The sequence below is a fragment of the Eumetopias jubatus genome, unplaced genomic scaffold (genome assembly GCF_037043125.1).
Source record: "Eumetopias jubatus isolate StellerSeaLion01/CBP00866 unplaced genomic scaffold, mEumJub1_p1.0 scaffold_8, whole genome shotgun sequence".
NCBI classification, from domain to species: Eukaryota; Metazoa; Chordata; class Mammalia; order Carnivora; family Otariidae; genus Eumetopias; species Eumetopias jubatus.
In genome coordinates, this window is record NW_028274814.1 from 124,354,746 (window position 1) to 124,369,507 (window position 14,762).

Here is a 14,762-nt window from a genome sequence, read left to right on the forward strand (position 1 = left end):
TCTCCCCCTCTCCCTCTGCCACTCCTCACCCCACTTGCACACGCACATTCTCTCTCTCTCTCTAAAAAAAAAAAAAAAAAAAAGAATAAACTACTCAAAAAGTGAAAGGATATGAGAGCAAAGACATCAGTAGACAAGACATTTCAACATGTTCGTGGAAGACAAATAGCAGATGAAAAGGAGGCTCCTGGCTTAGCAAGCTGAGAATAGGGGCCTGCATGGGGACACCAACACAAAGAACTGATTAGTGGCCAGAGCCCCCCAGAAAGGCTCAGCCCTGAGAGGCACCAGAGAGCTCCTGGAGGATATGCTAAAGCAGAACGAGGGAGTAAAGCCAAAGAGAGGAAAAGATGGGCATCAGGGAACAGAGAGAGAGGCAAACCCAAGCCCCAGGATGAGCCATCAGAGGTCAGAGCAGAAGGTGTAGTCAATTAAACACAAAAATAACTGATAGAGTATCTAAAACATTTGAATTGTTGGGAAATAAATACATGGATGATACTGGTGATGGAGGATTTAGAAAAAACTAGGGACACCTCTACAGAAAACAAAGCAGATAAAAAGTGATATTATTAAATCTAAGAAAAACCAAGCACAGTACACAGAAGAAAGCAGTCACAGTGCACGACATGGCATAAAGAGGCAACAAAACTTGCAGAGTCAGGATGCAAACAACGACTGAGGATGGAGAAACACGCAGACACAGATCCGCACGAGGCTCGAAGAACGAGCCCGGAGAAGCAGGGGCTTGTGCGTGCACCAAGTCCTGTCCCATGGCAGAAACAACGTCCAAAATTAATAAATTAGGAAACAGAAGGATGAGCACATTATTTAGACATAGAAAGAAAAGGGGCGCCTGGGTGGCTCAGTCAGTTAAGCGGCTGCCTTCGGCTCAGGTCAGGATCCCAGGGTCCTGGGATCGAGCCCCGCGTCGGGCTCCCTGCTCAACGGAAGCCTGCTTCTCCCTCTCTCACTGCCTGCCGCTCTGCCTACTTGTGCTCTCTATCTCTCTGTCAAATAAATAAATAAGAAATCTTTAGAAAAACAAAAAAAGAAAGAAAAGAAAAATAGGAAGAAAAACAATGAAGAGCGTAAAGGGTTTGGGTGCGGAGGACAGGGGGCTACTGCAGTCCGCCACCACGCTCTCGGCACTATCTGATCGGAACTGTGTGCATGTTTAACTTGGATAAAAAAACATTAATTTTAATAAAGAGTTTGTGAAAGAAGAACCTAAGATAGGCACATCTCTTTTTTTAAGGTATAATGACCATACTCCTAAATCCTCCCCCAAATTCAAGAATTAGAAAAGGCAAAATCCTTCATTTTCAAAGTGACAAAGATTTTGGACTGAGCTGAGTGCTTCTACTAATTCTAATAAACAGGAGGGGGCTCTTAGTATCCAAACTACTCAACTGCCATGGTGGGAACAAGAACCCGCTGCCTCACCCCAGCCTCCCTCCCCACCCAAAACCTTGGCTCCAGGACCCTCACTCAGCGGCAGACGGGCCCCTCTAGAGAGCCCGTCCTCCCCTAGAGCCTCCCCAGAGCACCCCCCAGTGGTCTAAACACCATCATCACCTTGGTCCCTATGGACTGCAGTCTGGTTAACTTATATGGCTGCCAACCTACACTCCAAGGTCCTTGGGGCATCCGTGTAAGCCAAACCCTTCGGGTCTGGCATAACAGGCCCCAATAAATGTTCTTGAATGAATGAGTGAATAAATCACAAATACACACACTACAACTCTCTTCATAACTAAGCAGTCAATGGGTCTTAGGTCTGTCATCCAAAGCCACTTCGTTCCTATGAGTGAATTAAATTTACCTCCTCTTAGTCTTACCTGTAGACGGTTCCCAACTGGATGTAATGAAAAGCATCAATCTTCATCAATACTGCCTTCAAAAACATAAACACATACACACACACACAGGTGAATAATGCACATGTGCAAGCTGCATATCTAATGAGAATTTCAGGTGTCATTACAAACCCTATCAGCACCAGTGATGTGGCAAACAAGCACACTGCAGGTGTCCAACAGGTCTGCCTGTTGATTAAAGCACTGTGGGGGCACCTGGGGGGCTCAGTCGGTTAAGCATATGCCTTTGGCTCAGGTCATGATCTCAAGGTCCTGGGATCCAGCCCCATATCAAGCTCCCTGCTCAGTGGGGAGTCTACTTCTCCCTCTCCCACTCCCCCTTGCTCATCTTCTCCCTCTCTCACTTGCTTGCTCTCTCTCTCAATAAATAAAATCTTAAAAAAAAAAAAAAAGCACTGTGCAGTCTGTTAAGGAAATGACTGATCTGCAAAAACAATATGACAACTGACTCCTCAAAACACCAAAAACGACTTCTAGAAATAAAGAGTATCTTCCAAATAGCTAAATGCATTCATTTTTTTCTAATAGTCTTTTGCAAAAGGCTTTATCCAAAGATGTTTAATAATTCGGTTCCACAGCCCCAAGGAATAGAATTTAAAATCAACTTCTGTGTCCAGCAAAGAAAAGCACTGAGAGTACATTATTCCCAAACACCATTAAACTGTAGAAAAACACAACAATGAAACCTACCCGCTGCACATCATAATGAAGTCCACGAATTGCAAAATTTGGGTCATACTCATACTTCCTGATTTCCACCGGATACTAAGAAAGAAGAAAGGCAGCATTTTTAGCTCACAATGTACTAAGTTCAGATAGTGCCCAGATTTGGTCCCTGTACAAAAGCTGAGGGGCTGACACACTTTGGTGGGAAGATGGGGTGAGGATGGACCACAGCTTAGCCCTCTGTTTCTGGACCAAGGACCTCTTGGTCACAGAGCCCTCCCTCCACCCCACTCCTGCTCATCTGCCCAAGCACAGGTAAGGCCTCACCCCTGGCCCCAGCTTCTCTCGTCTTCACTACCCCCGTCCAACCTTCCCTCTGCCCCTGGACCCCTTTATCTCCTCGGAGCCCAGAAATACATCTGCTTCCACCTCCAAGATTTCGCCTCCTCCTACTGTATTTAAGGCGGCTAATGAAGAGGAACTGAAGCATCCCCTCTCTTAGAAGTGTGACTTTCCCCAACACATTATCAACCATCCATTCAGCTCAGATATGAGCACCTCAATATACCGGCCCCCGGTGTGGCCCCACTACCAGGTTTCATGAAGAGACCAAGCTGAAAACTTTTCAAAGGGGGGGGGCCTCCATATAGCTTTCATTGCTTTTCTCATCCAGACAGTCGGCCGCTGCTCATCCCCCCGTCCCGGGTGGAAGGACCTCCCTGTTGTCAGGTACGGCCTCCCTCCCACTTGGGCCGAGAGGGCCCTTTCTCAGCATGTGGTAGCCAATTACTGCTCCGGCACTCTGACTCAAAACATGCATGACTTTTGGAGGCAGCTCGGCTCCCCTGGTAGTTCCTATTATCAAACCATTCCTCAAACTATGCAAAAATCCCAACCCTGTTCATATCTACTAGACTAGGCACCCACATCCTCCCCTCCCCCCACAAATCTCAGAATTAGAACACCGGCTACCCGCCGGTAGCACTGAGGTACCAAGCACCACGTCTGCTGCTACCGCACGCAAGCCCTCCCGTTCCCATTTTACAGATGGGGCACCAGAGGCACTGACAGAGACAGGGTGGCCGGGCCACACAGCTGCGATGTGGTGGGCAGGGAATCAGGCCTGGACCTCTTCCCCTGCTCTCCCCACTCCCCTCTGCCCTTGGAGTACAGACCTGTAGGAAAGAGTAAATTCCTGAGTCTAGGGAGGCTGTGGCACCAGGATCTTCCTTCCAGTTACAATGTAAACTGCTTAAGTAAAAATCTGGACAGCTAGGGGCGCCTCAGTTGGTTAAGCATCCAACTTTTGGTTTCAGCTCAGGTCATGATCTCGGGGTTGTGAGATCAAGCCCCACATTGGGCCCCATGCTAGGTGTGGAGCTTGCTTGAGATTCTCTCCCTCTCCCTCTGCCCCTCCCCCACTTAAAAAACAAAAAGCCTGGACAGCTATCAAGAGGCGCAGAACCTCTCTGCACAACAGCACTAACTTTCCATGGCCAGGGTCACGTTTGTGTGGGAATACTTCCTGCTCCCAACAGGATGAATGGCATGCAGCAAGTGTTCAAGCTGCATAGAATGCTGACTCAAATGTCACATCCGAGCTCATTTATCTAACACCTGCCACACATGCCAAGAAATCACCAAATGCTATTTCCACTCAGGGGCGTTTCCAAGAATCCTGAACACTGTGTACAGTTCTGCATTTTTACGAACAGACTTCACACACACTCCCCAGAACCCCACACACGGCACCACGGTCCCACCCCCGAAGTGAGGCCATGGGTCCGCACACCTCTGGAATCTCCTCCTAAACTTGGGAGTGAGGAGGAAGAGGTAGGGCATGGGGAAGATATTTAAATGCTCCTGAGAGGGGTGCTTTTACTGAGTCATGGGCTACACACTGTTCTGGACTTTATTCTATGTACTCCTCATGGAGGAGATAGGGCATCTCATGTCCCCTGGATTGCTGAATCATCTGAGAAGTAGAGTCAAGGAACCTGCCCAAGCTCACAAAGATAAACAATGGCTGGGCCAGTACTTGAATCCGGGTCCGTGTCACACCCAAGTCTACCCCAACCCCCTGCAATCCACTCTGAACAAACCCTGAGCCACCATACTGGACACTCCTCGCCTCCTGTGATGGCAGGACCTGCGGCCTCCGAGGGCCCAGTGAGTTTCTCGGAGGATCCATGGTGACAAGGGCAGGACCGGCTGCTGTGAATAAGAGAGAGAGAGCGTACACACCGAACTCGCACTGCTGGAAAGTCTGGCAGCTCCTGCTTTGAACAAGGCCTATCCGGACTCCCCCACAGGACACAGACCACACAGTGAGACATGGCCGTGCACCCACCCATGGGCCCCAGAACTGTGTGGTTTTGGGAAGCCACTCCTGATAGACACACAGCGTTTCCAAGGGGTCCAGAGATTACGACCGACGTGGAGAACAGACAGAGGCAGCTGAAAGGGCCTCATGGAACACTGTCGTCACAAAGAACAGGCCCCAGGGATGCAGGACCGGGCATCGAATCCCAGTCCTACTAAGTGCTAGCTGGGTGTCCTACTATGTGCTAGCTGGGTGATCTTGGCAAGGTCGCTGTCTCTCTGAGCGTCAGTTATCTCATCTCCAAAGTAAGGATGCCAAAAGTCCTACCGTAGATGGAAGTAGAGAAGATAAGTCAAAGGATGCATGCAAGGAGTGCCTGGCTGGCTCGGTCGGTACAGTCTGTGACTCCTGATCTCGGGGTTGTCAGTTGGGTGTAGCCATTATTTAAAAATAAAATCTTCAAAAATTTAAAAAAAAAAAAAGGATGCATGCGGGCAGTGGGGCGGTCTCCGGCACATAGCAAGTGTGCAATGACACAGAGCTGCTTTACTAGACATGGAACGGGGGGGCCTGGGCTTTGAGACCCACTCTTCTAGCCTCCGCTACCCTCCCAGAGGACTTCAGGCCCGTCACTTAACCCCTCCAGGCCCCTTCCTTCCTATGGAAAATGAAATGGTTGGACTGGGGTGATTTCCATGTTCCACTCCTGCCCCTAAATTGTTTCCCCATACAACCAACCAAGTCAAAACTGTCCTCATGGTGGGCCCCTTTCCAAACAGATGGAGAGAGACACACAGAAACACACACATACACGCTCACACACTCAGGCACACATGCTCACATACACATGCAGGCGCGCGCACACACACGCAAGTGCACACACACGCAGGCACACACACAGGTGCACACACACAAAGCAGGCACACACGCACATGCTTGCGCGCACACACACGCGCAGACACACACAAGCACGCACAAATTCAGGCACACACACACACACATAAGCAGGCACACACACACATGCTCACACACACACACATACGCGACACCCATCTCTGGGAACAACCGTCACGGTAATCTCCCGTCAAGGAAGCCAGGGCTGCTCCATCAGCCAGGAGGTTATGCTTCTCTCCAGTGGTCTATGGCTCGATTTTCTGGACTCGTCAGAGTGGAGAAACTTTCCACCAGTCTGAAAAACACGACTCACTCACTGCATCATGAAGATTACTGGTGTCTCTAAAAGCAGAACAAAGTATGAAAAGAAAACAGACCTGCACTGGGGACTTTCATTAAAAATCTTATTTAGGCCCAGTCTGGTTTCCTTCAGTACCTGGGTTTGTTCTCATTCTGAGCACAGTCTGAGCAGGCTGGTGTATGGGGATGAACGAAGAGCAAGGTGCTACAGAAATGTCCCTCACAGCTCCAAGCAGAGCTCCCAGTAGAACACCACGGAGAACCCAGGAGCTCCCAGTGTGCGGGTCATTCCCACAGCTCTGTGGCTAGCCCGCGTGCCCCCTTTCTGGCAAGGTACAGAGATCTCGAGACAGCTGGTAACCTCTACCTCACAACACTGCCCCTGAGTTCCTGAGGTCCCAGATGCCTAGAAATACAGGTTTTTCAGAGATCTCAGTCTGATATTTTAAGTAGCCTAAATTATGAGTCTTATTAGAGGCAGGGCAGAAGGGCATAAAAACAAAATTCTCTTGAAATCTTCACAAAATGTGGAGTGAGGACAAAGCAACCTGCATCCAAGGGGTGATTCCACACCAAGCACAACACTCTCACTTAACCATGTACTTTGTGCCAGGGCCTGGGAATATGGCAGCAAGCAGAATGGGCAGTCCCTGCCCCTAAGAAGTTTACACTCTACCCTGGGGAGGCAGACCACAAACAAACACCCAGCACAAGGCCTCCTGGTGAGAAGTACTACAGGGCAAATGCAGTGCAAGGGCTGAGAGATCTTGGGGTGGGCACGCAGAAAAGATGAGGAGCCGGGTCTCAGACTGCCCGGGGCCGGGACGAATGTTCCCAAGCAGAGGAAATGCAGGTGCCGAGGCGGTAGCGTGTGGCAATTCAAGAAGCAGCAAGAACACTGGTGTGGCTGCAACAGAGTAAGGGCGGGGCGGGCGGGGGGGGGGGGGGCCTGGGACCACCAGAGGTGGCCTTCTCTATCATTCCAAGCGTGCCAGGAGGGCTCAAGCGGGTTTTGGGTCCAGGCGCCACATGGTCAGAGGGTGATGCTGGCCTGGACCAGAGCAGTGGCAGTGGGGAAGAGGGGGACAGAGTTAGGACACATTGTGAATGAGTGAAAAGAGAGCTCACGGCTGCACAGTGACCTCCTCCCAAAGAGTAGAGTATGGAAAGGGGAAGAGTAACTTCACGCTGCAGAGACCCTAGATACAGAGCTCAGCCACACGATCAAGGCCAACGTCATCAGCGGTAAGTCACATAGACAATATGTACCCTTGACATGACGTGGTAAGAATTTCACCCAGAACCCCCAGTCTAATCACAGGAAAAATGTCAGACAAATCCAAAGAGAGGGCGCCCTAACAAATACCTGACTGGTACTCCTCACAAGTGTCAAGGTCATCACAAACTAGGGAATTGTGAGAAACTGCCAAAGCGAGCCTAAGGAGACATAACAACTAAATGTAATACAGTGTCCTGGACGGGACCCTGGACCAGGAAAAGAACATCAGGTAAAAACTAAGGGAATCTGAATCCAGTACGGACCTTAGTTAATAAAGATGGATCAATGTAGTTCTTTTGTTGTGATAAGGGGACCACAGTACCGTAAACTGGGAACCAGAGGGAAAATGAGGCATGGGATACAGGTACAGAAATTCTCTGTATGAACTCCGCAACTTGTCTATAAGCCTACAATTCTCCAAAACTTAATAAACTCTCTAGTTTATATTTAAAAGAGGAAGAGAGAGCGAGAACCCATAGAGTTTGCTGACAGATCAGACATGGCATACAGGAGAATGGGAGGGGTCACAGCTGATGTTGGGCTCTGGATTTGGAAAATGGGTGAATGTCCATGCCAGGGAATGATGAGGGCATGGATCTAGGGAGTGAAACTGAGAACTCTTTTAACACTCCCTTTCTGTTCCTTGGTGGACCCATGAAAGGGAAATGCAGATACAATCATGACCCTATATTTTGTTCTATTTTTGTAAAAACTTGTTTTTCTAAAAAAAGAAAGAAAAAAAGGGTAATTAAGAAGGGGCTAGAACTTTTACATTTGCTTTTGGGGAAGCTGCGAAATTGCAAACTTACTGTTCCATTACTGTGCATCGCAAAAGCAGATGTCTTCTCATCTCTACAAGTACATTTAGTCTTTGGCAGGAAAAATGGCACCAAATTAAATGCATCTTGGAAGAATTATTTTGTTTCATCAGAGCAAGAGAAAGATTTGCATGAGCATAATTGACTCTATTAATATGCCTGATATAATTAGTGTTATGACTGATCTCTTTTATCAAAGCAACAAACAGACATAATGGGACTGAAATTTCAGTGATCTTAAATCCAGAAGCTTTTCTAATGATAATGATTGCACCTTCTTTTCCCCACCTATGTCATCTCTCTTTTCCCCCAAATTTCATACATTTTTTTATCTTCATAGATTTTTTACCTTCATGAATATTTTACTTCCCTATGAACAAAAGGGTGGAAATGAAAGGTGTTATCAATCCCACAGCAGACAACAAGGCATAAAGGAGAGAACATTTATGCCTTGGAAACAGATTTAAGTTCAAATCCTGGTTCTGCCTCCTACTGATCTCACGGCTTTGAGCTACTGGCTCATTTCCATTAGCCTCAGTGTCCTCACCTGTAAAACAGAGGCTATTTGCAGGGTCGTCACGCATCTGAGAAACAATGCTAGTCATAGCTAACATTTAGTAAGTGTTTTCTACCTGCCAGGCACTTTATATATATATAAACTCATTTAATTATGACAATGCCATTGTGAGCAAAGTCCAGTCATTGTGCCCATTTCGCAGAGGAGGAAACTGAGGCTCAGAGAAATGAGGTGAGTTTCTCAAGATTCCCTGAGAAGTTCGTGTTGAAAGTCAGGATTTGAACACCAGCAGCCAGGCTCTGGAACCTGTGTTTCCAGCACTTAGCAGAAAATCAACAGATGGGGCTGTTAATAAATGACCCTCATTTTATAAGTGATAAATCAAAGTCACAGCAAATGCCACAGATGACCGAGGACTAGAACGCCAGCACCAGTGCAACACTCCTTCAGGTCCATCTCCTGGCGGGGTGGTGGAGAGATGGTGCAGGCTGGCTGACAGGTCAGCAAGGGCGGGACCGCCTCAGTCTTATTCTGTTTTCACTGCCACAGTCAAGGAAGAAGTCTGTGGGTTAGACAGAAGAGAAGAGAGTCTTTTGAACAAATGGAGAAGTGCAGCTGGATGCCAAGTGGCTAGATGGGTTTATGTGCGGTAAAGTGGCCATAACTAAAGAAAGCTGGCTGCTGGCTTAGTGGCAGAAGGGAAGGTTATTTTTGGCAAATGCCATTTCTGCATTTTGAATGAGGAGAAACTGAGTTTCTTATTAAATCCACTGATAACCAAAAGCTGAGGGGAATCAGGAAATATATTGCATCAAATGGTGAGGATCCAAAACTAATGGAAACTTCGGTAGCATTAATAAAGGTATGGTACCCAGAACCAGGGAGGTGATGATCTCCCTCTATTCCACACTAGTCAGACCCCACCTGTAGTAACATCTTCAGTTCAGGGCCTCATATATGAGAGGGATATACCAGAGCGCACACACGAAGAAGGGTAACTAAGATGATAAAAGACCAGAAAGGAGGCAAAATGAGAATGGCTGAAAAACTACGAATGATCGGCCTGGGAGAAGAGACATCTTGGACAGCATAAAGGCTGGACTACATGACACGTAGCCCAGTAGTATAAAACATTATTCTAGTGGATAAGTCAGGGATAAAACATTAGTTCTCCCAGACCCACCAGCCTGCCCACCCCCAGCACAACTTTGCAGACAAACTCCTTCCAGACTCTGCTGAACTATCACCTTCTTTGTTGTTTTCCCAATTCCCTCAGGCGGGGAAAGTTGTTCCAAGCAGCCTCCACACATCCCTAGCTTTTCATTCAGATGTGTGGAGAGGCCTCCGGCAGGTGGCCACATAATTCCTCTGCTCATCCTCATGCTCCCGGCTTCTACAACAGGGCCTGGCATGGACGGGGGACTTAGGAGAGGCTGAAGGAATGTGTGAAGAAAGAAATGACAAGAGAAGAGATTGATGGTGAAAGCTGTAGGAGGGCAGAACAGTTCTACCCCCACTCAGGAGTGCCTCCTGCAGTAAATGCACTCTGTCTGAGATAGACAATCAAGCTGCACTTCCCAGGATGCGGCAGGCAGGGTTCTCAAAGGGCATTAGTCCAGGTGACCTCTGAGGATGCTTCTCATCCTGGCTCCTGAAACGTGAATTCAAACTTCTATAGGAAAGCATGTTGGGTTGGGTTCTGCGTGTTTCTTTTTTCCTTCCTTACTATAAGCCCTCAACAATACTATGCATCAGAAGACATTCAAATGTTCTTTACATAAGAACAACTCAAGTCAGGGATGAAGGTGAAACACTGCCTATCCTTTGAAGAATTTCTTCTAACCAGAACTCAACAGGCTGCCAAGTTCATCAGCTCTGGGAGAAACTGAGTCACTGCTCGTTGAGAAAGGACAGCATGAAGTCTGTGGCCCCATCTCCACTAACACATAACTTGAGAGTCTTTTGTCAAAGAGACATCTAAAGATTTTTTTAAAAAAACAACTGTCTTCCAGGGACGCCTGGGTGGCTCAGTCAGTTAAGCATCTGCCTTTGGCTCAGGTCATGATCTCGGGGTCCTGGGATCGAGCCCCAACAGTCTGCTTCCCCGTCTCCCTCTGCCACTCGCCCCTGCTTATGCTCACTCGCTCACTCTCTCTCAAATAAACTCTTAAAAAAAAAAAAAAACTATCTTCCAGTACAAAGTTCCAGTTCTGTGAGAGAAGCAAGTTCTGGAGCTCTGTTATACAGCACAGTACCTACAGCAACAATACTGTATTACCAAAAATCTGCTGAGTGTTCTTACCGCACACACACACACAAATAACAACAACAATGAAGGGGGCAGGAGGAAACTCTGGGAGGTGACAGTTCATGACCTTGATGGTGGTGATGGTTTCATGGGTATCCACTTAACCCAAAACTCATCAAGTTATATCCATTAAGTATGTATAGCTTTTTGTATGTCAACCATACCTCAAAAAAAAAGTAGTTAAAAAAAAAAATCTTCCAGATAGAGTCATCTGGAATGGAACAAAATCTACCCGTTCATTTAACAACACTTTACTAAGTGACGTCTGTGTGCCAGGCACAAGGCCAGGTCCGCTCAACGCTGTTCTTCAACGTCTAAGGGAAGGAGGAGGGAGACTGCAGTGTCCCTGTGCTCTTACCCGGTGTTCATTGATGAGAAGGTCCCGAGCAGCATTAAATATCAGCGTGTGGAGGTGCTTTGAATAAAACACCAAGGTATAATCATAATCGAAGCCATAGATTTCAATGTCCGACAGGCTCATCTCATTGTTTGAGAAAATGGCATCTGGATTCAACAAGTTGTTCATAATTGAAGGAACCAAGTCTAGAAGTAAAGAAAAAAATATATTTTACCCTGTGATAAATAAGGGTTAGTATGATTGCTAGGAGTCACCAGAGTGCAAGCATGATTAGCTTTGCCTTGACAACCTTACGCTGAGTGAGAGAAGCCAGCCGCAAAGGCCTGCACGTGGTATGAGGCCATTCGTCTGAAATGTCCAGAATAGACAAATCCATAGAGGCAGAAGGCAGATGAGTGGTTGCCAGGGGCTGGAGGGTGTGGGGACAAACAGAGAGATGGCTAAATGCATATAGAATCTCCCCTTTGGGGTGATGACAACGTTCTCAAACTGATGATGAGTGCTGGCTGAATGGCTGTTGTGAATCTACTAAAAGGCACCGCATGGGAAGACCTTAAGTGGGTGAATGGTACAGTATGTAAATAGTACCTCAATAAAACTTACTAAAAAAAAAATCTTTGCTTCAATTATCACAAAATGATTAAAAAATAAGACATGCTAGTTACAGATTTCAGAAATTGAGAAACATATAGATAATTACATTTAAGTATCACACAACACTGCCTCACCCAGAAAAAAACCATTAACGTCCCGGCTGCAATATTGTTTATGTATGCATTTTACACAGCTGGACTCGCAGTGTACACATGGCTCCGTGTCCTCTCTGCATTTAGCATTCTATCATGACTGTATTTTCCTATCCCCACAGACAGGGGCAGGAGTGAAGTCAGTCACCCCTACATCATCCTTCCGTCTCCTCAGTGCGCTGCCCAACGTATCACAGCATTTTCGGGAAGGTATAAAAGAAGTCTGAAGACACCATCTTCGCAGTCTTTTTTTTTTTCTTTCGTGGAATACAGTAAAGAGTTCACAATTTTTCATTTTCCACACATAATGACAAAAAGAATAAAACTACAGAGGGAGACATTTCCCAGTTAGTTGAAGAACCAGAAGATGAATGCAAAGGACAGACAGAGCCCCCTGGAGCCTAACGAGGCTTGGATGAACTGTGGGTCTCCAGCCACCACATCCTCGATGAAATCAGGATTAAAGACTGTATAGCGTATTTCCAAAGACAAAAAGGAAATACGATATTCACATTCAGTTAGTCCTCACGGCGGGAACCTCACCATGCAACGTTTTGTGACAAGAACACTGACCACTGTATTTTACTAAAAGGCTATGTGACTGTATTCTTTCATCTTTTATGATGTTTGTGAATTTACCTGAAACAGCTCATGAGTGCAAAAGCTAAAAGCAGGTGACTTTTTGGGAGACAGGTACAAAATATGTCCATATCTGAATTTCTGACTACTCTTTACATGACTAAGGACAACCTCTGGGCTCCACTATCAGAGCTAATATTTATTAAGCACCTACCACGTGCTACATGCTATCATAGCACTTTGTATTATCTCATTTAATCCTTACAGCAGTCTTATGATGCAAATACTGTATTATCCCAGTTTGAGATATGAGGACATCTGGGACCACAGAAATTACATAATTTGCTGAAGTACACACAACTACTAAATGGCCGAGAGTTAAACCTGGCAAATCTGGCTCCAGAATCTGTGCTCTTAAGTCTCTTCTCCAAGATTATGGGATTCAACAAGCATTTGAGAAGGGTGCATTTTACCCTCAGTAAAATGAAGTCGATCCTTCATCATTTCTGTGCTCACCAGAGAGCCTACACTGCTTCCCCCTTCCCTCTGCTCACTTCTTTCTGGCTAGGAATGGCCCACGTTACCCACTTCCATTCTAAGGGGCCACGTGAAATACCCAAGAGGTACTGCTTTCTCAGGGTGACAGCTCCAATCAGGAGCTATGCCAGCCACAACAAGGGGTTCTGAGCATTTGAGAAGGCTCCTTGCAGCTTTAAGGCTTACATCCCTTTGAGAACCTAACGGAAGCTACAGAATCCTCTCCCCAGAAAAATTCCCTTCCAGATTTTGCAGACAATTTCAGGGAGGCTGACTCCCTGAAGCCTATTCATGGTCACCAGGTAACTTGCTATATTAGACTAACTTAAAACTAAGCCTTTACGTCCCCACACACAACGTCAAGGCCAGCAAAGGCAAATGTATGACTAAATGAATGGCTTTATAAATGCATGCAGGTATTTCTCTACCCTCCCCCCAAGACAACCTAGACAGGGCTGAGCCTGCTGAAAATCCAGTTAAGATGCACCAACAATTCCATTTCATTAGTTCTCTTTTGTCAACATCAATGAGATGATTACTTTGGCTTTCTTTTTCTTTTGCAAATAAGACATCGGAGGACAAGACAGTAGCATTTTAAAAAACTTGAAGGCAGACAGTTCACCAGACTAGTCCTAGGGAAGGGAGAGGCTAGTAGCTCCAAGCCATTTGGCATCTGCCACCACAGGTCTCCTGGCCTTACATAATCAATGGGCCCCTGAGGAGGATGCTATTTTCTGAATATGACCACACGGCATCCTCCTCCAGATGAAGTAAGGGAAGCAGGATTGCTTACAGAGTGACCAACAGCTCTGCTTTCACAAACGATCTTTTCATTGGAAGTTCTAACAGCCTGTTGAAATTAGAAGTTTATGTTTAGGAATAGTGTTGGCAATAGTCTCCTCCCTTTCCACACCCTGAGAAGAGTATGTGAAATCCTCAAGGAACACTGCTATGATGGAAAATTGCTAACAGCACATCTCCAATGGCTGCCCGGGAATCTCCTGCTGGGGTGAAAGCCCAAGGTGTATTAATCACATGAACATCACCACCGAAAAGCTGGGATGTTTAATGTATCATCACTCAAAATAAACATGAGGAACACGGGAAGCTTAAAAGGGATTTCAATCTCCATAAAACCACTTCAAAAAAGCACTGAGAACAAACACGAATAATTACAAGGCAAAAGGAAAGAATACCAAACACTCACAAAAAGACTGTCTAAACTGTAGACTCTAAAGTATAAATGGAAGAAGGCCCTTGACTAATCAGTTATGTACTTTCTCCCCAAGCAGAAACAAGAGTGAGTACCAATTTAGAAAATGAATTCCTTTTGTACCTAACAGATGATGACAGCAAGACTATACAGTTAGTGCAGAGAAATGGAGAGACAGCCCTGTTACTCTGGCCAAAACTTTGACGAGAGCCTGGTCCCAACACAGCCACCCTGGGCTAGAACATGGACGGCAACATGGAAGGCCCGAGGCCCCAGTAGACTTTGCGTGAATGAGAATTTGGTTACAGCTGTCTACAGTAAGCCACAGAGACTTCGGTATTGCT

At 46.5% G+C, this 14,762-nt stretch overlaps 1 protein-coding gene across 1 annotated transcript in view; it reads right to left on the bottom strand.

Moving 5' to 3' along the window:
* NT5DC3 (5'-nucleotidase domain containing 3) overlaps window positions 1-14,762 on the bottom strand; it is a 55,679-nt gene that overhangs the window by 26,678 nt on the left and 14,239 nt on the right. The window contains exons 2-4 of the mRNA XM_028121650.2: window positions 11,344-11,528; window positions 2,571-2,645; window positions 1,842-1,897 (exon numbers count right to left, since the gene is read on the bottom strand). Of these exons, the coding sequence (XP_027977451.1) occupies window positions 1,842-1,897; window positions 2,571-2,645; window positions 11,344-11,528 (316 nt within the window). The remainder of the gene's footprint in view (window positions 1-1,841; window positions 1,898-2,570; window positions 2,646-11,343; window positions 11,529-14,762) is intronic.